General features: G+C 44.0%; 1 protein-coding gene across 1 annotated transcript in view; it reads right to left on the minus strand.

Moving 5' to 3' along the window:
- Positions 1–27,263, minus strand: part of LOC139226927 (membrane-associated phosphatidylinositol transfer protein 3-like) — a gene marked incomplete at its 5' end in the record, with an annotated part of 431,271 nt that overhangs the window by 217,562 nt on the left and 186,446 nt on the right. The window contains 2 exons of the mRNA XM_070858017.1: positions 24,208–24,434; positions 27,111–27,187. Coding sequence (XP_070714118.1) covers positions 24,208–24,434; positions 27,111–27,187 — 304 coding nt within the window. The remainder of the gene's footprint in view (positions 1–24,207; positions 24,435–27,110; positions 27,188–27,263) is intronic.

The raw sequence follows: 27,263 nt of genomic DNA on the forward strand, positions 1-27,263 counted from the left end.
CAGACATCATTTAATTTCATACATTTTTTTCAAATGCTCCTTTCAATGATTTGAAAAATAATAATAAGCATGCAATTATTCAGAAATTAGCACATTGAACTCACATGCATAATATTACCTCGATCAACATATTCTTATCACCCTGCCCCAAGCTCTTACCCCTCTGTGAGTTCAACTGCTATTCCTTTGCGCATTTCATTCCAGTAATGTACTTTCGTTTATTTTGTGCCATTTACTGCCTGTTAATGCGTCTCAGGTGGATTGCATTCCTCTTCAATCCCTGTGCTCTCCTGGCCACCTTTTCTGCTCTTGAAGTATCAACTAATTGATTTGTACATTGCATTACACTGTCGGTTGCAAGCTCTTCCAACAATGCAAATAAGGGATGCACTCCAAAAGTAATTTATTGTGCAAAGGTTTCAAGACGTTTCAGTGCGATGTCTTTTCTCATTATTAAAGACATATATCTATTTCCAGTATCTTTGTAAGACTGGGCAACCCTGTAACATATGCCCCAATGCGTCAGACTTGCCTTGTTGCCAAAAGTGATGTAATGCATGCCTCGAAGAGCATTGCGTAGAATGTTACTTTTAGAATGGTACCTTAGACGAATGACAAAAATGAAGCATTTTATTGCCGGTTTAATTTGGTATTTTTCTTAAACTGTCACAGTATATGAGGGTTTCACTCCCCAAAATCATATGCCAGCTTAACTTGATATATTTGTTGCGATAATTAATCAGTTTGTTATCAGGCAGTTGCCTGTGAGAAGAGACAAGCTGCTTAGTTCAAATACAAACATCTTTTGTAATTTCCTCAAATATATTTTTGATTCGCAGCTCATTTTGAAATTAACAGATAATTATGTTAATTCACTGGGTCCCAGATACTGTTTTGAAGGTATATAACATTCTGTTTTTTCAACCCAGTGAATCTGTCTGAAACCTTGGTAGAGAGAGAGAGCCAGGCCAGATAGCTTCCATAGTTGGTGAGAAAATTGTTACCTCAAAAATTACTTATATTATAGTTTAAGATAGCAGTTGTGAACTATTTATTATAATAAGGAATTAGTTATGCTCAACAACTACTGTAAAATATACATTTTGTGTTAATGTTCCTACATTTTAACAGTGACTACACTCCAAAAGTACTTCATTGTCTGTAAGGCGCTTTGAGACGTCCAGTGATTGTGAAAGGTGCTATATAAATGCAAGTCTTTCTTCTTTTTTGCTTGCTTCATTACTGATTAATAAATTTATATGGCAATTAAAGTTTGACGTCATGTTTAGTGTTAGCTGCCACATTCCAAAGACAAGGAGGAGCACATGAAAGCATGAGGTAGAATAAATAGCTGAAATAATCTGAAAAGGGTTCTCTGTTTATTACTGTGCCATTCTACATATTTTATGCAGCTGTGAGGGCAAGTGAAACCTTGGGACAAAGCAAAATAAAACTCACCTATTAGAGTAGTCCGATAAAACCAAAATATCTCAAATAGAATCCAAAATGCTGTTGTGTGGAATGTGATGCTGAAACATTTTTAGAACAATTCCCTTTGCCTGTTAAATACACAGTTTTTTCCACCAATGACACCATTTCTCAAAGCGGTTTGTGGACATTTATCAGTTTATTCGCCATGTTATCTTAGGTTGGGTGGAGAGAAATACAAATCAAATTTCTCACAGTCCAGCATGGAAACCATGGTGGTCTTGTGGTATCAGATGTATGAATTGCTTGTGGTCTATTGGATGCAAGTAACCTAATTCCTGGTGGTGTAGTTGCGGTATCTATTCGTGGACCTGGCAACCACACAAGGCTATCTTGTCACTCTTTCCCAGACATCTCTATTTAAACTTTGCATTTGTAATATCTGATGTTTAGATCCTTCCAGACTGAAAGTCATGGGACTGGATTTTCCTGTCCTTTGCGCTCCGGGTTTCGTCCCGGAGCGGCGTGAAAGGACGACTGCGCCCCTTCGCGATCCTCCGGTCGGGTTTTGGGGCGGTGCTGAGCAGCACTGCTGGGGAGAGCTGCGCCGGGTGTGCAACACCTCTCGATGCGACACCAGCAGTAGTTTGGACTTTTGCCCGATCCGTCCACCCGGAGGTGCGCCCGCAATCACCGCCTGGGAAATCAGAGCGATCCAGCATAGCCAGCAGTGCAGAGGCAGGTAAAGTACTCCGAAGGTAAGTGCGAGTGTTTGTTCTTTTAATTTTTTTAGTGATTTGTGTTGTGTGGCATGGGCATGTTTTGGGAATGTTTTTTTTTAAGGATTCCCCCCCTCCCCTGCCCAGGCCTCTCTCGGAGCACACATGGTCCGGCTCTTTAGTTCATGAGTTTCCGGTCCTGTGCACCACAATAAGTATACAACGCCTCCCTTCGCGCTGCATTCCCTGACGCAGGGCCCAACTGCTGAAACTTTCTTACCAAAGCGCAAACTATTCCCGGCCGGTAACTTGCCCGTCCTGCCTCCATTTTTGCCCCCAAAACAGAAAACCCTAAAATCCAGGTCAAAATACCTCCAATGTTTCATGCACTTCAAGCATGAGATAATTCTGAGATTCCTTTATCACAACTGGCAGCAAAATGCTGCAATGAGATTATACCCTGAGATTTATGGCAAAGCTGATAGATTGTGATAACTAACGCCGTGCTTGAGAATCTGCGACACAAAGCAGTAATTATATCTGCATGAGGAATTCAGGAATCAAACTGACAAATCTGGAAAAGCAGACAGAACTCTGACTCCACATTGTGACGTGTATATATGTACTTCAAGATGATGGTGCTTGGCTCTGAATTTTTCTGTTTCTTGTTATTATTATTTCTTTAAGAAATAGAATGTTCTGCACATGGTGTTGTGCAGTAATGGAATGTGGGTTTGCACTCAGTTCTTACGTAGAGCACACCTCCATTGGATGATGCATTGAGTGATTGCATCATTGAGTGATTGCATCACCCTCTCAAGCTCCTCGTTGCTCCACAGAAATCAGTGCTGTAAGATTTTTATGGGCATTTGGGAGCTGTCTCCAGCAATCCCATTTAAGGACATAAGAACTTGGGAATTAGGAGCAGGAGTAGGCCATACAGCCCTTCAAGCCTGCTCCACTATTCAATAAGTTCATGGTTGAACTTTGACTTCAACTCCACTTTCCTGCCCAATCCACATATCCCTTGATTCCCTTAGAGTTCAAAAATCTATATATCTCAGCCTTCAATGAACTCAATGATTCAGTATCTACAGCCCTTTGGGGTAGAGAATTCCAAAGATTCACAACCCTCTGAGGGAAGAAATTCCTCCTCATCTCAGTCTTAAATGGCCAACCCCTTATCCTGAGACTGTGACCCCTAGTTTTAGACTCCCCAGCCAGGGGAAACAACCTCTCTGCATCTACCCTGTCAATCCCCCTCAGACTCTTTATACATGTTTCAATGAGATCACCTCTCATTCTTCTAAACTCCAGAGAGTATAGGCCCAATCTACTCAATCTCTCCTCATCCCAGGGATCAATCTAGTGAACCTTCGTTGCACCGCCTCTAAGGCATGTATGTCCTTTCTCAGATAAGGAAGGCAGTAGCTGGCCGCTACTTCTAGGCCTGCTTGAAAATCGAGTCGGGCGGCCAGTAAGTTGTTTTACTTCATTTCTGTCTACCTTTGCAAACGGACTCTATAAAACCCTACTGCTCTCTTCCATTGCTCCCCTCCCCCCGCCATCCCCAGCAGGTCGGTTAAAAAGTTATGTTGACAAAACTGCACAAAGGCTGTTTTGTTCAATAAAGTGTTGCCTTCAGCTGGTTACAAGGTGAGTCCTGTGGGGATGTGCGGCAAATTGAGGGTATGGGGCCCAGGGGCAGCAAGGGCCTGCCCACACTGCGATATGTGTGCGCACTAGGTCCGTGCAGCAGAGCAGGTCTCCAATAATCCTGGTTAAAACTTGCCACTGGATAAAGGCCTAGCTCTGTCAAGCCCGTGTGGTGGCTGATGTGCAACGGTCACCACATGTTTAAAAAAATCCACGCACAGGCATCTTCCACCCCCTCAGTTGGAGTTGAGGATTGGAATATCGGGTCCTTCACTGAAACATCTGTGAACTCGTGGAAGCAAGTCATCCTCATTCGAGGGACCGCCTATGATGATGACAAGGTGAGCCTCATATATGGTCTGAAAATAATACATCAATTCACAGCCAGAACACGCTATCTACATGGTTGACACACAATACAAGAGAAGCATTGATATGGTCCACCTCAATCATTCTGCCCATAAAGCCTTGCCATAATTATTGGTTGCAAACTGCCCCATTCTGTAGAACTCTCACTGCTTAGTTTAACGAATGTAGAAACAATAGCATACATACATTTTCAATAACCTTTGCATGAATCTAGTCAAACTGTAAATGTGTCAGCCTTGGCTCAGTGGGTAGCACCCTTGCCTCAGCATTATAAGGTCATGGGTTCAAGCCCCACTCCTGATATTGGAACACATAATCCAGGCTGACACTTCAGTGGAGTACTGAGGGACGACTGTACTGTCAGAAGTGCTATCCTTCAGATGAGATATTAAATCGAGCGGGTATAAAAGATTCCATGGCACTATTCAACAGAGTAGCAAAGTGTTTGACTACACTTCAAAAATAGGTCATTGGCTGGAAAGTGTCTAGAGATCATGAAAAGCATTATACAAATGCAAGTTCTTTCTTTCTATCTTGTCACTGAATTACTTTGCAATTGCCAATATATTTTTCCTGGGCGTCCTGCCTACAACTGTATAGTCATTTGCAAACATCCCATTGGACTCAGTTATTTGATTAAAAGCTCTCCTGTTTTAATTGGGTTTACTGAATTGCAATAAGCTAATGGTAACTTTATTAAAAATGATGAACTGGCACACTAGCCCAACATTAGTGTAATGCCTTTGGGAGCTGCAGTATCTCACAGTAAAACAGCATAACGACCATCACTTAAAATGTTGCAGCACTGTTTAATTAAACACTAAGGTAAACATTATAAAATGCAATATATGCTAAGGTCTACCTGAAATCCATTAATTTTTTGAAGTGGGGGGATTTTATACATGTTGTACGCAAAGGGATTTGGAAATGTTGCCCACAGCTGAAATTTAGATTAACAGATTTTGAGTGTAGATCGTGTATCAGTGTGCACACGTTCTCATCATACCTGCTCTGAAAATGTTTGATCACGACACTGGGTGTAAAAAATGATAAATGTTACCTTCTTCAGCAGTGATGTTCGTCACCACATGCAGCATATTTAAAAATATATATTGATGGTGAAAAGTCGAATATCTTTGCAAGAGAGACTGATTTCCTCGCAGATCAGCTGTGGCTCGGTTGGTAGCACCCTTGCCTCTGAGTCAGAGGTTGTGCATTCAAATGCTGCACTGTCAGAGATGCCGTCTTTCGGATGAGACATTAAACCGAGGCATCGTCTGCTCTCTCAAGTGGACGTAAAAGATCCCATGGCATTATTTCAAAGAAGAGCAGGGGAGTTATCCCTGGTGTCCTGGCCACTATATATCCCTCAATCAACATAACAAAAACAGATTATTTCATCATTATCATATTGCTGTTTGTGGGAGCTTGCTGTGCGTAAATTGGCTGCAACAATTCCTACATTATAACAGTGACTACACTTCAAAAAGTATTTCATTGGCTGTAAAGTGCTTTGGGACATCTATTGGTCGTGAAAGGAGCTATACAAATGCAAGTCTTTCTTTCTTTCGGGTTTCCCTTCCTTAATATGGGTGAGCATGTTTCTCCCAGACAATTTGTCTGAAACTGTGTGGAGAACTGCACAGAGAAAACTGAAAAGCGAAAAGCGATCTGAAGAGCACTTAAGACAGGCCCTCGTTAGTTCACCCTGATCGACATGAACAGGTAGAGAGCAGGCGGCTTCAACAAAGTGCATACCATGATAGCGCAAATGTGTCACGCGAGATTGAAATCAATGATCCTGCATTTGTATTAAATTATGGACAAGGTCCCAAGTGGCTTCCCGGCACTGTCGCAGCCAAAGAGGAGAGCAGGATGTTTCGGGTCAAACTTTCAAATGGACTCATTCACCGGAAACACTTGGACCAAATCAAACTCAAATTCACGGACTATCCTGAGCAACCCACCTTGGACCCTACCTTTTTTGATCCCCCAACATACGCACCAGTGGCAACTGGCACCATGGTTGACCACAAAGCAGAACCCATCATCCACAGCAGCCCTGCAGGGCCCAACACACCAGGCAGCCCAGCAAGGCCAGCTGCACAGCAGCCCAGCGAGGGCCCAACAAATGATTCAACAACACCAGCTTTCACACCGAGATGATCAACCAGGGCAAGAAGGACCCCAGATCGACTCACATTGTAAATAGTTATACTATTGACTTTTGGGGGGGGGGGGTATTGTTATATATGTAAACTTGTATTTACTCTGTACAGCCACCAGAGGGCCCAACCCTGGAGTCCCAAGGGATCCCATAATCCCTTGGGAGCACAGGTATTTAAGAAGGCTTCACAGGTTGGAGAGGCACTCTGGAGACCTGCAATAAAAGACCAAGGTCAGATTTTACTTTGAGCTCAGAGTGTTCAGTTTGACTCGTTCTCCACACACAACCCTGTTGGGCCCTTGCTGGGCTGCTGTGCAGCTGGCCTTGCTGGGCTGCCTGGTGTGTTGGGCCCTGCAGGGCTGCTGTGGATGATGGATTCTGCTTTGTGGTCAACCGTGGTGCCGGTTGCCACTGGTGCGTATGTTGGGGGATCAAAAAAGGTAGGGTCCAAGGTGGGTTGCTCAGGATAGTCCATGAATTTGAGTTTGATTTGGTCCAAGTGTTTCCGGTGAATTAGTCCATTTGAAAGTTTGACCCGAAATACCCTGCTCTCCTCTTTGGCTGCGACAGTGCCGGGAAGCCACTTGGGACCTTGTCCATAATTTAATACAAATACAGGATCATTGATTTCAATCTCGCGTGACACATTTGCGCTATCATGGTATGCACTTTGTTGAAGCCGCCTGCTCTTACCTGTTCATGTCGATCAGGGTGAACTAACGAGAGCCTTGTCTTAAGTGCCCTTTTCATGAGCAGTTCAGCAGGTGGGATCCCAGTGAGTGAGTGAGGTCTCGTGCGGTAGCTAAGCAGGACTCAGGATAGGCGAGTCTGCAGTGAGCCTTCAGTTATCCTCTTCAAGCCTTGCTTGATGGTTTGAATTGCCCTCTCTGCCTGACCATTGGACGCTGGATTAAACTTGGCAGATGTGACATGTTTGATCCCGTTACGGGTCATGAATTCTTTGAACTCAGCACTGGTAAAACGTGGCCCATTGTTGCTCACCAGGACATCGGGTAAGCCATGAGTGGCAAACGTGGCCCGTAGGCTTTCAGCGTGGCAGCGGACGTGCTAACCGACATTATCTCACATTCAATCCACTTGGAATATGCGTCTACAACCACAAGGAACATTTTACCCAAGAACGGGCCTGCATAGTCGACGTGTACCCTAGACCACGGTTTGGAGGGCCAAGACCATAAACTTAGTGGCGCCTCCCTGGGTACATTGCTTAATTGCGTGCATGTATTACATCTGTGAACGCAGGACTCTAATTCCGCATCGATACCGGATCACCACACGTGGGATCTGGCTATCGCTTTCATCATTACGATGCCTGGGTGGGTCCTGTGGAGGTCATTGATGTAGGTGTCTCTTCCCTTCTTGGGGACCACTACTCGATTGCCCCACAGAAGGCAGTCCGCCTGTATAGACATTTCATTGCATTGCTAGAACAGCTTTATCTCTTCCTTCATTTCCACTGGGACACTGGACCAGCTTCCATGAAGCACACAGCTTTTGACCAGAGATAATAAGGGGCCCTGGCTCGTCCAGATTTTGATCTGCCGGGCAGTGACGGGTGATTGCTCACTCTCAAATGCTTCCATAACCATGGCTAGATCTGCAGGCTGCTCTATTTCCACCTCCGTGGTGGCCAATGGCAGCCTACTGAGAGCATCGGTGCAGTTTTCTGTGCCTGGCCTGTGGCAGATGGCGTAGTTGTATGCGGACAACATGAGCGCCCATCTCTGGATGCGGGTCGATGCATTGGTATTTATCCCTTTACTCTCGAAAAACAGGGATATAAGTGGCTTATGGTCAGTTTCCAATTTGAATTCCAGGTGAGGGCCTTCGATGGTTCCTCCAGTTCCTGCATCATGTAGGCTGAAGCCAGATCCAGCTTCATGAACGTCTTTCCTCCCGGCAGCGTTGCAAAGAGGTCGTCGGCCTTTGGTAGTGGGTATTGGTCCTGCGGGGAGAAACAATTGATAGTTACTTTGTAATCGCCACAGATTCTGCCGATGCCATTTCCCTTGAGGACTGGGACAATAGGACTGGCCCACTCGCTGAACTCGATCGGTGAAATGATGCTCTCTCTTTGCAGCCGGTCTAGCTCGATCTCTACCCTTTCTCTCATCATGTACGGTACTGCCCTCGACTTGTGATGGATGGGTCGCACCCCCAGAATTAGGTGGATCTGCACTTTTGCTCCTTGGAATTTCCCGATGCCTGGTTCGAACAGTGAAGGAAATTTGTTTAAGACCTGGGCACATGAAATGTCATCAGTGGGCGATAGCGCTTGGACGTCGTCCCAGTTTCAGCGCATCTTTCCCGGCCAGTTCCTGCCGAGCAGCGTGGGACCATCACCCGATACCACCCAGAGTGGTAGCTTGTGCACCGCTCCATCGTAGGAGATCTTTACGGTAGCACTGCTGATTACAGGAATCAGTTCTTTCGTGTAAGTTCTTAGTTTCGTGCGAATTGGAGTTAAGACAGGCCTTGAGGCCTTGTTGTACCACAACCTTTCGAAAGTCTTTTTGCCCATGGTGGACTGGCTCCCGCCCGTATCCAGCTCCATTGACACCGGGAGTCCATTTTCTTCAACATTCAGTATTATCGGGGGACAATTCGTGGTGAATGTGTGCACCCCATGTACCTCTGCCTCCTTGATCTGAGGCTTTGGTTCGTCATGATCCTCTGTGGATCTGTCCTCCTCTGCAACATGGTGGTTTGCAGGTTTAACAGGCTTTGCAGTTCACCTGCACACTCATTGGAGGTGTCCCATTGTTCCACAGCCCTTGCAAAAGTACTCTTTGAATCGGCATGAATGGAAACAATGATCACCCCCGCAGCGCCAACAAGGTGTTAATGGCCTTGCATTCATCACCCTTGATAGTGGACTCTGAGACATCTGCGGTCGGGCAGCTGCAGGCATGTGTGACCTGCCCTGTACGTTACGATTCAAAAACAACATCACTTTGTTCACAGCACTTGTAGCAGCACTTGTGTGCTGCGAGATTTGTTTCGTATTGTCACTGGTGGCAATGAACGCCTGGGCTATCGCTATGACCTTACTCAAGGTTGGGGTCTCTACAGTCAAAAGTTTGCGAAGTATGGTTTCGTGGCCAATGCTAAGTACGAAAAAGTCTCTGAGCATGTGCTCCAAATGTCCTTCAAATTCGCAATGTCCTGCAAGGCTTCTTAGCTCGGCGACATAACTCACCACTTCCTGGCCTTCAGACCTTTTGTAGGAGTAGAACCGGTACCTCGCCATCAGAATGCTTTCCTTTGGGTTCAAATGCTCTTGGACCAGTGTGCACAAATTGCCGTATGATTTCTCCGTGGGTTTCGCTGGAGTGAGTAGATTCTTCATGAGGCCATATGTTGGTGCCCCACAGACGGTGAGGATGATCGCCCTTCGTTTGACAGCGCTCTCTTTCCCATCTAGCTCATTGGCCATGAAGTATTGGTCGAGTCGCTCCACAAAAGTTTCCCAATCAGGATGCCCACTGTTTTCTGCATTGTTGGATTCGCTATCTGTATCTCGTCACCAGTTGTTGTGTATGGAGAAAGTCAGACTGAACACTGTGAGCTCAAAGCAAAGTGTGACCTTAGTCTTTTATTGCAGATCTCCAGAGTGCCTTTCCAACCTGTGAAGCCTCCTTAAATATCTGTGCTCCCAAGGGATTATGGGATCCCTTGGGACTCCAGGGGATGAGCCCTCTGGTGGCTGTATAGAGTAAATACAAGTTTACATATATAACACCATTCACTTCAGGAGAAAATGTACAAAGCCTCAGCACTCTTGCTGGATCAATGTCCACAGTCCTTTTAAATATGAGCAAACTGTAATAACTCAAGCAAATAATGAGATGAGCACACGATCAGAATCACATACTCTTCTGTCATACTTCATTCACAATCACAAAAAAGAATCAATTGGGTGCTTGTGGACAGATATTTTCAGAACAATCACAGAAAGGATTTGTGGGCCGGAATATATGTGAAGGAAGCCAAGGGCTAAACTAAATGTAATCCTTAAGACTGATCGCAGATTGAGGGACATTTCTGCCTCACTGGTTTTAGAAGTTTGCAGCTTATGAACTGTGACACTAATAATATTAACATGGCAGTAATAAAGACACTTAAACATCGTGGGTAGGACCATTACTAAAATGCATTTTTGACAACAACTTTACAAAAAATTAAATACTTTAATTCTGTTGCTCTCATTTTTCCCCATTCTCTTCTTTATCTCGCTCCATTGGTCTTGAACTAATGTTACCTGGCTTACCTTTTCAAATTTTATTTCACCTTAAAAAAAAGTTTTAAATCTTACATTTTATCAATTTTCTCTTCACTTCTCTGACAGGCTTCTTGTGCTACCCCGTCCCACTCCTGGCATCTCGGTCCCACTCTCTGGCACCTCGGTCCCACTCTCTGGCACCTCGGTCCCACTCTCTGGAACCCCCTCCTTGAACACTCCATCTCTCCACCTACTTTAACATCCTCCTTGAAATCTGCCTCCCTGACCAAACTTTTTGTTCATCCTTCCTAGTATCCTCTTTGCCTCATTGTGCCTTATCCTTACATCTCTGTGAAGTACCTTGGTATGTTTTGCTATGTTGAAAGGTGCTGTATAAATGAAAGTTATTGTCTCCCGCAATCCATTTTGCGGATGAGGATAAGGCTGCTTTAAAAAAAAAGAAACAGGTATTTGCATTGGCTGAAAACCAGATTGAAAGGCTAATTGCCCAGCCAGTCAACAGGCTAAATGCAGTTCAATCTTGGAAGCATTCTTACATTTTAAAAACCCAGAAGGGTTGCTCCCCATGTGGATTCAGTGGTGGCTCTTGTAACACTGAAGTGTTCTGACATTTATCATAGAATCATAGAAATTTACAGCACAGACCGAGGCCATTCGGCCCATCGTGTATGTGCCGGCCGGCAAAAAACTCTCCAGGAATATCCCACTTTCCAGATCTAGCTCCGTAGCCTTGCAGGTTACGGCACTTCAAGTGCATATCCAAGTACTTTTTATATGCTATGAGGGTTTCTGCCTCTTCCACCAATTCAGGCAATGAGTTCCAGACCTCCACCACCCTCTGGGTGAAAATATTTCTCCTCAAATTCTCTCTAAACCACCTACCAATTACTTTAAATCTATGACCCCTGGTTATTGACCCTTCTGCTAAGGGAAATAAGTCCTTCCTATCCACTGTATCTAGGCCCCTCATAATTTTATACACCTCAATTAAATCTCCCCTCAGCCTCCTCTGTTCCAAAGAAAAGAACCCCAGCCTATCCAATCTTTCCTCATAGCTAAAATTCTCCAGTCCAGGCAACATCCTCGTAAATCTCCTCTGTACTCTCTCTAGTTCAATCACGTTTTTCCTGTAATGTGGTGACCAGAACTGTACGCAGTACTCTAGCTGTGGCCTAACTTGTGTTCTATATAGTTTAAGCATAACCTCCCTGCTCTTATATTCTATGCCTCGGCTAATAAAGGCAAGTATCCCGTATGCCTTTTTAACCACCTTATCTACCTGTCCTGCTACCTTTAGGCACTCCAAGGTCCCGCTGTTCCTCTACACTTCTCAGTGTCCTACCATTTATTGTGTATTCCCTTGCCTTGTTACCCTTCCCCAAATGCATTATCTCGCAGTTATCTGGATTGAATTCTATTTGCCGTTGTTCTGCCCACCTGATCAGTCCATTGATGTCTTCCTGCAGTCTACAGCTTTCTTCTTTATTATCAATCACACGGTCAATGTTTGCATTATCTGCAAACTTCTTAATTATACCCCTTATATTCAAGTCTAAATCATTGATATATACCACAAAAAGCAAGGGACCTAGTACTGAGCCCTGCGGAGCCCAACTAGAAACAGCCTTTCAATCACAAAAACACCCATCGACCATTACCCTTTGCTTCCTGCCTCTGAGCCAATTTTGGATCCTACTTGCCACTTTGCCAAAAGCCCATGGGCTTTTACTTTCATGACCAGGCTGCTATGTGGGACCTTATCAAAAGCTTTGCTAAATTCCATATACACTATATCAAATGCGCTACCTTCATCGACCCTCCTTATTACTTCCTCAAAAAATTCAATCAAGTTAGTCAGACACGACCTTCCCTTAACAAATCCGTGCTAACTGTCCTTGCTTAATCTGTGTCTTTCTAAATGAAGATTTATCCTGACCCTCAGAATTTTTTTATATAATTTTCCCACCACCAAGATTAGGTTGACTGGCCTGTAATTATTTGGTCTATTCCTTTCTCCCTTTTTGTACAACATTAGCAGTCCTCCAGTCCTCCGGCACTACACTTGCAGCCAGAGAGGTTTGGAAAATGATGATCAGAGCCACTGCTATTTCCTTACTTGCTTCTCTTAACAGCCTGGGATAAATTTCATCTGGGCCTGGGGATTTATCCACTTTCAAAGATGCTGAACCCCTTAATACTTCCTCTCTCACTATGTTTATTTCATCTAATATTTCACACTCCTCCTCCTTGATTGTAATGTCTGCATCGTCCCTCTCTTTTGTGAACACAGACGCAAAGAATTCATTAAGAACCATATCCACGTCTTCCGCCTCCACACACAGATTACCTTTATGGTCTCTAATAGGCCCTACTCTTTCTTTAGTTATACTCTTGTTCTTAATGTATTTATAAAACATCTTTGGGTTTTCCTTGATTTTACTTGCCAATATTTATTCATGCCCTCTCTTTGCTTTCCTAATTTCCTTTTTAATTTCACCTCTGCACTCCTAATGTTTCCTACATTACAACAGTGACTACACGCCAAAAGTAGTTCATTGGCTGTAAAGTGCTTTGAGACAGCCGGTGGTCATGAAAGACGCTATATAAATCCAAATCTTTCATTCTGTCTTTTTTGAGTTTCTGAGTAATGGGCCCTTGATATCTGTCATAAGCTTCCTTTTTTTTTCTTTATCTTACCCTGTATGACCCTTGACATCCAGGGGACTCTAGATTTGTTAGTCCCACCCTTTTTCTTTAAGGGAACATACTTGCTCTGAACCCTCACGATCTCCTCCTTGAATGCCTCCCACTGCTCTGATACTAATTTACCTTCAAGTAGCTGCTTCCAGTCCACTGTGCCAAATCACATCTCAGCTTAGTAAAATTAGCTTTTCCCCCAATTGAGAACTTTTATTCCTGGTCTATCTTTGTCCTTTTCCCAAAATCTAACTGAATTATGATCACTACCACTAAAATGCTCTCCCACTGATACCCCTTCCACCTGCCCAACTTAATTCCCTAAAACTAAGTCCAGAACCACCCCCTCTCTTGTTGGGCTTGTTACGTACTGGCTCACAATGCATTTTAAGACATCTGTACACTAATTCTATCCCAGTTAATATTAGGCTAGTTGAAATCCCTTATTATTACTGCCCTATTATTTTTGCATTTTCAGAAATGTGCCTACATATTTGCTCTTCTATCTCCCTCTGACTGTTTGGGGGTCTATAGTGCACTCCCAGCAGTGTGATCGCCCCTTGTTTGTTCTTCAGTTCAACCCATATGGCCTCATGTGTGGCACTTAAAGCATTGTTAAGTTATGCAAAAACAGTACACGAGGATTCAGTTGAAACGCTCAAAATGGAAATAAATAGGTCTTTGATTCAGTATGAGATAGAAAAGAGCTGGTGCTGGGTATGAGATAGATAAAGAGGGCAAAACTGCCCCTTTTTATAGCCCTGTTAGTGCCTCCGGGGGGGGGCAAGACACTTTTCGCCCGGGCAAGGGAGTGCTACTGCCTCCCTGGAAATTATCCGGGAGTTTGTGGAGGCGCTGCTACAGCAGTGCCGCACTCCGCGGTTAGCGCCCAGGGCCACCACGCAACTGGCGATGATGTCATGCCGTGAGCTGACCCTTCATCACCCTGTGGTCCCGCGGGGGCAATTGCCCCAAAGGCCACAAGGCTGGCATGAGCGAATGTCAATGTGTCGCGAAGCTGGCCGGCAACTGCTCTCGGGGAGCTAGTTAAAGGGGAGGGCGCCAGCGCCCCCTGCCACCATCTTTTTTTGCCGGCTGGGCCGCCATCGTGCAGTTGGGCATTCCGTCTTGGTTGCCGGGCTGCTGGCCCGGTCGCACGCGGCCGTGGTGGCCCAGTGGAGGCCATCAGAGGCCTTGCAGAGTGTGCAGGGGCCCTCCCCTTTAATCAATGGGGAGGAGCATTGAAGCACGTCAGCATTTCATGGAACATCCACATAGCACTTCCTTCAGAGCCCCAGTAGCGCCCTGGGTTACTGCCCCAAAGAAGGTGGAGCGAGCGAGATTGCGCTCCGCTTCCTTTGAAGGGTGGTAAAAACAATTCCGCGGCGGGGGCAGGACTTCCGTGCAGGGTGCTAAAAGTCCCGGCCCCAGAAGGTTACCATCCCCAATCGGGGCACACGGCAATTTCGTTCCCAAAATATCCTTAGAGCAGGTCTTGAAGGGATTGTAACTGATTGGGATGGACTGAGTCCCCTTTTCTTATTCTTACTTTCGTGTATTCTATTGTTGCTGATATTTGATCCATCATAAATGGTGATGCTGTGAGAACATTTGAGTTTCTTAGTGGGGAGCAAGCAACCAACTACAGGTACATAGAAACATAGAAACATAGAAAATAGCTGCAGGAATAGGCCATTTGGCCCTTCGAGCCTGCACCACCATTCAATAAGATCATGGCTGATCATTCCCTCAGTACCCCTTTCCTGCTTTCTCTCCATACCCCTTGATCCCTTTAGCCGTAAGGGCCATATCTAACTCCCTCTTGAATATATCCAATGAACTGGCATCAACAACTCTCTGCGGTAGAGAATTCCACAGGTTAACAACTCTCTGTGAAGAAGTTTCTCCTCATTTCAGTCCTAAATGGCCTACCCCTTATCCTAAGACTGTGTCTCCTGGTTCTTGACTTCCCCAACATCGGGAACATTCTTCCCGCATCTAACCTGTCCAGTCCCATCAGAATGTTATATGTTTCTATGAGATCCCCACTCATCCTTTTAAACTCCAGTGTATAAAGGCCCAGTTGATCCAGTCTCTCCTCATATGTCAGTCCAGCCATCCCTGAAATCAGTCTGGTGAACCTTCGCTGTACTCCCTCAATAGCAGGAACGTCCTTCCTCAGATTAGGAGACTAAAATTGAACAAAATATTCCAGGTGAGGCCTCACTAAGACTCTGTACAACTGCAGTAAGACCTCCCTGCTCCTATACTCAAATCCCCTCGCTATGAAGACCAACATACCATTTGCCTTCTTCACCGCCTGCTGTACCAGAAAACTGTCTCAGAGAAATAGGCTAGCACCAATTAACTGGCAGGAGGCAGTAAATGACAGGAAAGGTGATGTTTATTTGAGTTAAATGGCAGGACACCCTTTGGGACGAGGCTGCAGTCCGTTAACAGAGAGCCAGTTGAAAGAGAAAACCACTTCAATAGCTGTTGAGGCAGCTGTAAGGTGTGCAGAACCATTAGGCCTGTGTCCACTTGTATTTGTTGAAAGCTTTACACCTTACACTGTGGACTTCTAATGAGTTTGACATTAGCCTGTGCTGGGGAAAGTGAACTTTCATAGGGTGAGACTTGTTGAAGAACGAACCACAATCTATAGGTTTGAGAAACCTCTCCTAAGCTTGTGTTTGTGATACTAGAACTTGTACTGTAACTATCAGCATTCGATGCAATCTTTATATAACTGCCCACATGAATAGGAAAGGGGAACCTGGTAGGGGAAACTCGCAGCTAAAATATAGATGTTCACTGTTGCTTAAGCCTGCTCAACTGTTCCATTTGAAGTTGGACGGCAGCGCATGGTGAAAGTGCCCAATTCAGATTGGAATTGTCTCTTCAACAGCTAATATTAAGTGACTGATCAGACCCACAGCAAATGTTTACATCAAATCTATATTTGTGTCAGCATCTCTGCATCCAATACCTAGTAGTACACTGCTCACAATATGGCTGCTCTGCCCAGGGTTGTGGGTAGGGGTTATAAGCACTCCCTCCTGAGCACGAACAGGATTGGCTAAATCTAGCACCGATGAATATTCATATTTTGCAGACGCAGAAGCTGAAACAACAGAATATTCAAATACTGTACCCAATCCTGCTTTGAAAATGCGATCAGTGCTCTGAGTGCAGGGCTTTAATGAGGATTCATGCCCTGGCAACAGCCAATTATTTTGCATAATTTCAATAAGCTGTCTAACAATGAATGTTATTGCCCAATATTTTTCAGTGTGTTTCTCCTTCCTTTGCCCTTACAAATGACATTTGTTCATCCACAATCAAAGGGCAGGCAGACAAGTGACCCCTAGGCCTCTGCCACTGCTATAGGTGCTCCAAGGTGGTGCACCCTTACTCACCCTCTAATTTAAAGCCTCTTTTTCTGAGGGTCAGCTGGTCTTAAATTGTCTCCTCCTATGATCGCTCAGCGGAAATCAGGCATTCACATTATAGGGAGCTGGAGGCAAAAGTCAACTTTGATATACACCAGTGTACTTCACCAACCCTGCCAACTAAATGCTATGCCAACCTCTATAACTGAGTTAACACAGAGCAATATTCTGTCATATAGTTGACTGCTGCAGCTTCGGTCTTCTCCATTCCTTATGATTAAACATTATTTAAGCTTTTACTTATACTTGCTGGTGAATCCTCTGCCAAATAGATTTTATTTCATAGGTGCATAATAATTCACATGATGCCAAGCACCGAGAGAATTCAGTGCAGTGAAGTTATCAGGTAGTCGTGCATGTGCGGGGCCAATCAATTCACTATTATTGCAATTCAGTAAATATAATTTTGATAAGGTACAACGTTGGAGGCCAGTTTTTAAATCTTTTTAGACATGCACTCTCCAAGATATCAAATTATCGAGATTATCTCCTTTTCTGGAAGATTTTAAATGTACAGACTGACAGTCAGGAGACACTTGTAATGAGGCTTGCCTGGAGGAAGGTGCACAGTTATTTTTGAAGGGCTTCACGTTAACTGGAAGGAAAATCTAGGCTTTACACTGCTTGCTGACTTCTTCCAGAACATGAATTTCAACTGCAATTTAAAAAAAGGACGGAGGGGTAGATTTTCAACCTCCTGCCCAGGCGTCAAACTGGCGTTGTGGATTGAAAAGACATGAAAAGCAGACAGCTTCTATAACAGGCTGCTGATTCATAACGTAACCTGGCCAGCAAGCAGCAAAACCTACCTTGGAGAGACAGCTGCTTGAGTAGCAGGTTCTTCTATCGTTACACGCGCCCCGCACCCCAACCCCTCCCCGCCGAGTTTACCAGGAAGTATAAAACATCATTTACAATAAGATACAAGATTTGTTGTCACATTGCTGCATAAACTGAACATTGTCCAAAATGTTTACAACTGGAAATCTAAATGTAGGGTATTACAAGTCATGTCTTGGGAAGCACAGGTACACAGATTATGCATGAAACTATTTTTTCAATCTTCAACTGCAATGCACCACAGAACTCATTAAAAGCTTACAATTGAGGAACAAAAATATTAATAAATGAATGGCGTTTCTACAATCTCTGCAGTAGCACTGTTAATACTGTCAAGAATTAATAATCAGCCTGGTTTTAGAATATATAGTGGGCTGGATTTTCGGGTCGATTGCAATCGGGTTTTTCGCCGGGTTTTGACACTCTGCAGCGTAAAATGGGGCGGTGAGCACTTTTGCCTCCGGGCACGATCCTCCGGTCACGTTTTGCGGCGGTGTTTAGAAGCACCGCCGCGGAGAGCTGCGCTGGGCACGCGACGGTTCCCATTGTGACACACTAGCGGATGTTTCGACAAACACCCGAGCCGTACGCCGTGAAACACGACCCACGATGACTGCCAGGGAAAACACTGGTGCAGCCCTGCCGGCAACAGTGAGGGGGATAAACTCCAAAAAAGGTAAGTTCCAGTTTCTAATTTTTTATATTTTTGTAGCGATTTGTGTGGTAAGGGTGTTGGCAATGTTTTTGGAATGTTTTTGTGAATTTTCTTTGAGTGGGGGGGGGTGGTTTTCCCCTTCCAAGGCCTCTCTAGGAGCACTCCTGGCACCGCACTAAAGTTGGCGAGGTTCGCGTTTTTGCGCTGCGAAAGCAGTACAACGCCTTCCTTTGCGCAAGGGCCAATTGACAAAAGTTGCTCCACAAAGTGCAAACCTTAATCGGGCAGTAAATTTCCTGCTCCGCCTCCATTTTCGCCTCAAAAACGCCAAAAGCTGAAAATCCTGCTCCTTAGGTTAGAAACTGTGTCACCACCAATGCTGGCTGTTTGTACCCGTGCAGTATGTATCTGGCCTTGACATTGTATCCAATGGACAAATGGAATATTACACCCATGATGATATCCCACTTGTTTTAATTTACCTGAGCATAAAGGAAACAAGTTTCCCTTACAGCTACATGGCTGGAAACCAATAATGTACGACCCCAATTACTATATCATGTTAGTGTTGTCCCTGTAACGGTTCCACCACTTTGCGTGGTGGTCCATGTTAAAAAGCCAATGTTCTGAATTGTCCCACACTTACCCACCCAATGCAAGTTTGGAAAAACACCTATTTACAACAGTTTTTGTACTGGCTGCACAACCCGTTGGTATAAACAGAAATTATTCACCTTCATTGTGAACTTATTCTTGCTAATGAAATACACATAGGTATTTTATATTTGCGTGTTGCATATCTACTACATCAGTTGTTTTACAGCATTCATGTGGGAGGGATCCCCTACTTTAAATGACCCCCACTCACCACCCGTGAGATCCACCTACAAACACTGACACACTCCTTGGGGCCCCCCTATACAGTGCTTTGAGATGTCCAGTGGTTGTGAGAGGCGCTATATAAATGTAAGTCTTTCGTTCTTTCTTTTTCTACAAATACCGACACACTCCTTGGGACTACCTCCTACAAATAATGACACACTCCTGGGAGTCCCCCCGGAGATAGTGACACACTCCTAGGGGGGCAGGGGGGGATGTCCTGAAAATACTACTACACTCCAAGGGTGTATATGTTGTGCTAACTAATTCAGCCATCAAGCTTACAACTTGATTTTCACAGTGTTGGTTTGTATTGCCTCATCATCAGAAGCCAGCTGGTTAAGACAGTGAGTCGCTGAGAAGGGCTCGAGAAGGCTGTTGATCCTCATCGCTATCCTATGAACCTATGGTGGAAGTGCAGAGCTGTGGATTTTGGGTAAGGATAGGTTTGGCTCCGCACACGATACCTCCCGCAACAGATTTACCAGAATGGTACCAGGAATGAGAGACTTCAGTTATGTGGAGCGTCTTGGAAAAAGCTGGGGGTTTTCTCCTTAGTGCAGAGAAGGTTAAGCGGCCATTTGATTGAGGTGTTCAAAATCATGAATAGTTTTGATAAAGTAAATAAGGAGAAACTGATTCCAGTGGCAGAAGGGTCGGTAACCAGAGGACACAGATTTAAGGGGATTGGTAAAAGAACCAGAGGCGACATGAGGAAACATTGTTTTTACGCAGTGAGTTGTTGTGATCTGGATTGCCCTGCCTGAAAGGGCGGTGGAAGCAGATTCAATAGTAACATTCAAAAAAGAATGGGATATATACTTGAAGAGAAACAATATGCAGGGCTACGGAGAAGGAGCAAGGGAGTGGGATTAACTGGATAGCTCTACCAAAGAGCCGGCACAAGCACGATGGGCCGAATGGCCTCCTACTGTGCTGTATCATTCTATGATTCTATAACGTGCTAACACTCACTATCTAGCCTCGCAGATGAAGAATGGCCACTTGGGTGAGGTACTCGAGGGCGACTGGCACCCATGGGACCATACCAAAGCAAGGAGTCAATGCTCAGTAGAGGGAAAGGGGAAGGGCGAAAACTGCCCAAGTAAATTCAATAAAAATGTTCGAAGACTGCCTTCGAGCTTAAGATCCTACATTCATTATATCACAAAACGTCAGAACTTCGGCACTAGCCCAGAATGACTAGACGATAACGTTGGGAGCACACAGCATATCAGTCAACACAATTGCAGGTGGGGCCCTTCATCAGAGTTAGAGTGAAATGTCCTGATGGAGGTTCTCTTGTCTCTTCAGATGCTGACAGCCTATTGTGTTTTTATTGCAGATTTTAACCATTCATCTTTATGTGTCTTTTGAATCTCTACTAACTTTGCCAATAGATTGGCCGCTGTCAAACAAATCACTCTTGGGCACCATCGCATAAAACTGTGGAAATGATTGCGTTTTGTTTGACAGCTCTCCCATGGTTGGGTGGAGGCAGAGTCGCACTTCTGGAAGACTCGGTGGAAAACGTGCGGGGAAAAAAGAAAAATGCAGCGATCCTATCAGACGTGACGTCAAAACATTTTCCCAGATTTGCATGGGATTAAAGGCGTCAGAAGCTTTTTCTATGCCCTCATGCAGAAAGAGGCTAAACGGCAGAAACCGGAGGGAGTGAGAGGGGGAAATACATTTCTTCTCTAAGTATGTAAGCATCGCAGAACACTTGCCCTTCTTTAATTGTGCTACCTGTATTGTTATATTGTCTCTTTGCAGGAGTTTCAGCCGAACATTTGTATTCAGCAGTACTTCAGATCCTAACACTTAATACCTGCAGCTTGTAATGACAGGCCTTCTACAGCCGAGCCAACACATTAATCTTGCCTTATCACCACTGAAAGATGCTCAGTCTAATCCCCTATAATGGCAAGACCTCCATGTGTAACTGTGTTGTCCTCGGGCACGATTATTTTGCTTTTACAAGTCTATAAAACCAGTATCTTTCAACATACATCATAAGTTAATTTTTTTACATTTATTTTCAAGCATAAAGTATCTGAATGGCATTACAGGCAGAAGTGGAAATGATCCTTGCTTGTTCTGCGTTCTATGTTATGGAGCTGTTGTACTTCAATTTAACGATAAAATACTAGGCACCCAACAAACACAGGAGCATTAGGAATGGGATAGACCATCCAGCCCCTCGAGCCTGCTCCGCCATTCAATTAGATTGTGGCTGATCAGCAACTCAATTCCATTTTCCCACCTTCATTCCATATCTCTTGATACCCTTATCTAACAAAAATCTATCGATTGCTGTGTTGAAAGCTTCAATTAACCTCCAGCATCTAGAGCCTGGGTTTTTTTTTGTGGGGGGAGGGGGTGAGTGGGCAAAGAGATTCAGATTTCTACTACACTTTGTGAAAAAGAAAGACTTGCATTTCTATAGCGCCTTTCATGATCACCGGACATCTCAAAGCGCTTTACAGCCAATGAAGTACTTTTGGAGTGTAGTCACGGTTGTAATGTGGGAAATGCGGCAGCCAATTTGCGCACAAGCAAGCTCCCACAAACAGCAATGTGATAATGACCAGAGAAACTGTTTTTGTTATGTTGATTGATGTATAAATATTGGCCGGGACAGCGGGGATAACTCCCCTGCTCTTCTTCGAAGTAGTGCCAAGGGATCTTTTACATCCATCCGACAGTGCAGCACTCCCTCAGTACTGCAGTGGAGTGTCAGCCTAGATTTATGTGTTGAAGTCCCTAGAGTGGGACCTTCTGACTCAGAGGCGAGTGTGCTACCCTCTGAGCCACAGCTGACACACTTGAATAGAAAGATATGATCCAGATAACTGTGGACAGAAGAAACCACAAAGAGAACACCTGAAATGAGAGTGATAGGTCGCCAACTCACGTTTGAATGAGTCGAGCAAAAGTCCACTAATTACTCTACTTCTCAACTTTCAAACAGCTACACATGCACAGATGTTTCTCTGTTGTTATTTGTGCTGTGAAACTGACCAGCCAGGTAAGGGCAGGATCCATGGTGCCAGGAGCCCCAGCACGGAGGGAAAATTGTGGTTGGAGGCTTCCTGCGGGCGAACGCCTCCCATCGGAAATAAAATTACAAAAATACCTCGTGGTCCCGGAGGAATTTAGCATTGCGCTCCAGGGCCTAGATTTGCAGGGAACATGTCTTCCAGGATCGTATGCTTATCCTGGGATCACGTGGGCCTGGACCACCAATCACAATGTAGTATTCTGATTCCTAGTAATCGGAGCTCCGAGCCACCATTACTATCAATGAGAATACCCCTAAAATCAAATAAAACACAAACATAAATTAAAAACAACACTTCACTTTTTAAAAATTAATAGGAATTACATTAAATTAAATGTTTTAGAGAAAAATTTATTTTTTTGAAATTTAGAAAAAAATGCTTCAATAGTGTTAAAAATAAACTTACCTTCATAGACAGGGTTTTTAATATAAAAATAAGTAGTAACAGTTAATTTTTCAATATTTTAAAAATCTTACAGGCGTATAGCATAAGAGTTTGAAGGACATTTGCTGGGCAGCAGTTGGGCAAATTGCCAAAATCTCCACCCGCGAATGTCTTTCTCCCGAGGATGCGTGCCAGTTCTCGGCGCCTGTGCATCCTGCACTGAGGACCGGCATTTGCAAGGCCTCTTCGGGTGTGTCCGCTCATCATATGCACCCAGAGAGGCCGCAATTTTCGGGCCAATATTGCAGACCACATTTATTTGCAGTAGCTCTATACTATAAAGGAGAGTTTGATTTTGCTTTGAATAAATTACATTCCGGACCAAATTAACCTGGATCATAGTTCGAATAAAGAGTTATCCAGCTGGGAATATGCTTGAGTTCAGCCTATTGGTTCAAATCTCTTTTTAAGATTAAGCAAAACTTTGCACTTGCATGACAGCCTGTGACTAAAATGAATGCAAGTTCAAATGGAGTTTAAAAAGGATGTTAGCAATGTTCATCGGGACTTAACAGCAAAGGCAGTATTCGGAAAGGGAACGTCAGAGTAAACCATGATTGCATGTTGTAGCGAGAACATTGGCACCATCACAAGGTAGAACAATGAGGGCAGCCGAGTTGCTCTGTAATATAAGGGACTGCATTTTCTTACAGTATGTAGATAGTAAGCAAGATTCAGAAGTATGGTTGTGATGATCTAACAACAAAATATAATAGTCACCAGCACTGATCCAAAAACAACAACAACAACTTGTATCAATATAGTGCCATTAATGTAGTAAAATGTCCCAAGGTGCCACACAGGAACATTATCAAACAAAATTTGACACCGAGCCACTTAAGGAGATATTAGCACAGATGACCAAAAGCTTGGTTAAAGAGGTAGGTTTAAAGGAGCATCTTAAAGGAGGAGAGAGTGGTAGTGAGGCGGAGAGGTCGATATTTCTTGCCTCACACTGCAATAGGTAGTTCCAGGATCGAGAAATCACCAGTGGAATGCTCCAAGGAGGCTGCCTAAAGTCATATTTTTGTATTTTGCGATTTCTACAGTCAAAGTTAAATTGAAATTTACCCCCTTTAATTATTTTGTTTCCTTTTTTCCTATTGGCTTCGTTGTGTTTCAAAGGATTGTCTGCACTTTACAAAATTGCAGGATGGCATGGGAGTTCTATGCACCAAGTTTAGCATAGGTCACAACTTCAACGCTGCACTGAGTACGGACTATTGCGAAGAGTAAGCTGCCCTTGCGGTGACCCTCATGTGTTTTTCATTTTTCATCTCATCCCGCCTACTTCAGAACTGACTTGATTTGCTTATCTTGTCTCAAGGTCACCCAGATGTCGCTTAACAGACCGCCTAGAGAAAAAACTGTTTAAATATAACGAGGAATCTCGAAGAAACAAGAAAGAAAACACTGAACAAAAAGTTCCAACAGATTTGAGATTTCGCAGTGATTATTCATCAGAAGGTTAAAAAGCACCCTCTAGCCAGCCCTAAAATTTTAAATCTGTCATTTATAATTAAACACAGCATGTTATAAAAGTTGCATTTGAATATATCCTGAGCTACTTACTTAGAAATCAGTGTAAAGGCCTCAGAGCAGATAGGAGGGCAGGGGACAAGCTTGATGAGAAAATGGCCAAGAGCTGCTGGAAAATGGGCCCTGGTAACCTTTTCAAGCACTAAACTAAAGGTATTGACATCAGCCGCCTTCGAGCTCTGGTCTCCTCCTCCAGTGTCCAAAATATTCCCTCCATGAAGTACCAGGATAAGTACATGAATCTTGCACTTTTTCGCATCCTGTTGAAACAAACCATCCTGAAATAGGGCACGACTACAAGCAAAAACAAAAGTCTTGCTGGCAAGATTAATATGTAGTGCTCAACTTAATTCAATCATTATTTGTACACAATGGTGAATAAATCATAGCCCCTCATACCTGATACAGTTTGGCTATTACGTCTTTTGGTATCAACTTTCCTATAATTGTAAAGTTGATAAACTTGATGCCCATTTAATACAACATCATTTGCCAATCTCACTCCTTTCCTCTTCTGAAGGCACTGTGTTTTATCCAAGTTTCCATGTGGACAGTATTGGTAGGCTGTTCAAGTATGGAGGGAACAGTACCTGATCCTGTCCCCACCCAAAGACCTCAAGCATACACTTTCAGCAGGGCTCACTAAATAGAGATCAGGGCCTAGAAATTGGGTACCATCCTGTTTGGGGCGGTAACGCTCGCAAGGCGTGAGACTTTGCACCAGGCGTTAACGGGAGGTGCAAATGCACCCAATTTCTCCGCCCAGGAGTGTTAACCCCACTGATTCTTGTGCTCTAAGGCCTGAAGCCAATAATAGTGCCCCAATTGCTATCCAGGCTGAGATCGGCTCATTGGTATAGATTGTATGTGGATCTAACTACAAAAGCCATCAAGGAAAGTTCATGTAACATTTGCTTCTCTTGAAACTTCCACAATCAATTGTTTGCATGTTCACATTATAATGGAACCTCTATTATCTTAGCTCCAAGTAGCTATTTACCTAATTAATCACCATCATTTTTGTAATCCAGGGGTTTGAATGATATGTCTTCTCATCGCCTATTGATACCAGGTTCTCCTATCTGACAAAAAATAGCCACACAACCCAAGAAAGATACATTCAATTTGATTTATTTTACTTGTATTGCACTTGTCATATTCCCCTGCCTAGGATTTTATTGCACCACCTGTATAAAACAAAAATATGCCGGCTCTTAATTATCTGCTCTTTCCCTTTGGGGAATAGTGTCTACTCGATTATGACAGGAAATCAGTTAACTATATTTTAGTGGGTGGATTTATTTGTTTGTGCTCATCAAGGTGAAGTTTTTAGGACTGGGGAATAGGATACTTTCCATTTTGATATCTAGCCATTTTGCTAATTAGTGCTAAATTAAGATATTTTTGTGCTATGCCATGCCCACTAGTAACTGTAGAGAGAGATGGTACAAATCCATTTTAAGCAGGACCCTTGTAACCAGCAGACAAAGTGGGCTTTAATTCCATCATTATGGGTTACCAAAATGGCTAGATATCAAAATGGAAAGTATCCTATTCCCCAGTCCTAAAAACTTCACCTTGATGAGCACAAACAAATAAATCCACCCACTAAAATATAGTTAACTGATTTCCTGTCATAATCGAGTAGACACTATTCCCCAAAGGGAAAGAGCAGATAATTAAGAGCCGGCATATTTTTGTTTTCCTCCAAGCTAGTTCTCACTTTTAATTTACTTTTTTTTAAGCAACCACATAGTATCAGCGATTACTTCACTGATCACATGATTGTACGCACCACTGTTACGAACCTCGCAGGTTATCCTACAACAAATGATGAGATCAGAATGGTCCTTGAAACAATTATCTCTCAGAAATTTAGGGCCCGAACTTGGTGGAAGCCAAGGCCCGCCCAAGTGACACCCAAACGACAACCGATGGCCGGCGAGAGACCAGACGGTACTTTGCCAGTAGATGTCAGCCAAATAACGGCTTGCGCCGTCAATCTGGGCGGCAGCGGGCGGGAGCTCTCAACCTCGGCGGCAAATGCGTTCCTCGCCAAAATGCCGCCGAGGATTGAGTCGGGCCCAGGGAGGGGGAACACTGAAAAATAAAAATATTCACAATAAAAAAAACCACCATAACACCTTCAGGGGACCCCATACAGGTAAAACGCTGAAAAAAATTAAATAAAAAAATGATCACTATCCTTTTTTTGCAGGTCTTTTTATTTACCGTCAGGGTTAGACCTGCCTCCACGCAGCAGTCCTTCCCCCTGCTCTCACCGACTCCTGCCTGCACCAATATGCCAGCTCAGCGGGCGGGAAGTCACTTACATTACTTGGCCGCCAGAGGCTGTCAACGGGCAGTTCCCAGCAGTACTCCTCATCCCGCCGGATGCAGACCTGGAGAAACCTGTCACCGAGGGGAGAGCAGCTAAAAAAACTCGGCAGCCGGCGGTAAGGCCACCAATTTCGGTCCCATTGTCTGCTCAGCTTCTGAAGAATTTATCACTGAACCATAGAAGTTTACCGCACAGAAGGGAGCCGTTTGCCCCATTATGTCTGTGCTGACTCTTTGATAGACCAATCCAAAACTTATCCCTTGGCCCCATTCTCTTCCCTTAGCCCTGTACCTTCCTCCACTTCAAATGTATCTAATTTTCCCTTAAAAAATGCAATGCCCTCTGCCTCAATCATTCCCTTTTGCAAAATATTCCATGCTCCAACAACCCTAAGTATAAAGACATTTCTCCTAACCCTTCTCCTCACTCTCTTAGTGACAATGTTAAACTGATGACCCCTTTTCATGACTCCCCAACCAGAGGAAACAGTTTTTACCATTCAATCTTTCAAAAGCCTTTGTAAGCTCTCTATCTAAATTGTGCTTTAAGAAGCAAAAATGCTGTCTTAATTTTGTCAAGTAAAGCACGTACATACCTCTGTGTCCTCTTGTCCTTCTATACTGCTTTGTGTAGGACATCCCTGTCTATTGAGAGAGTCACTGTACATGTCACCTGCAAAAAAAAAATTGTGTTTTAGTTTTCTGATAAAGTACCAATATGTCTGCTGCCTCAACCGTGTGACATAACA

The sequence above is a fragment of the Pristiophorus japonicus genome, chromosome 16 (assembly GCF_044704955.1).
Source record: "Pristiophorus japonicus isolate sPriJap1 chromosome 16, sPriJap1.hap1, whole genome shotgun sequence".
Lineage (NCBI taxonomy): Eukaryota > Metazoa > Chordata > Chondrichthyes > Pristiophoridae > Pristiophorus > Pristiophorus japonicus.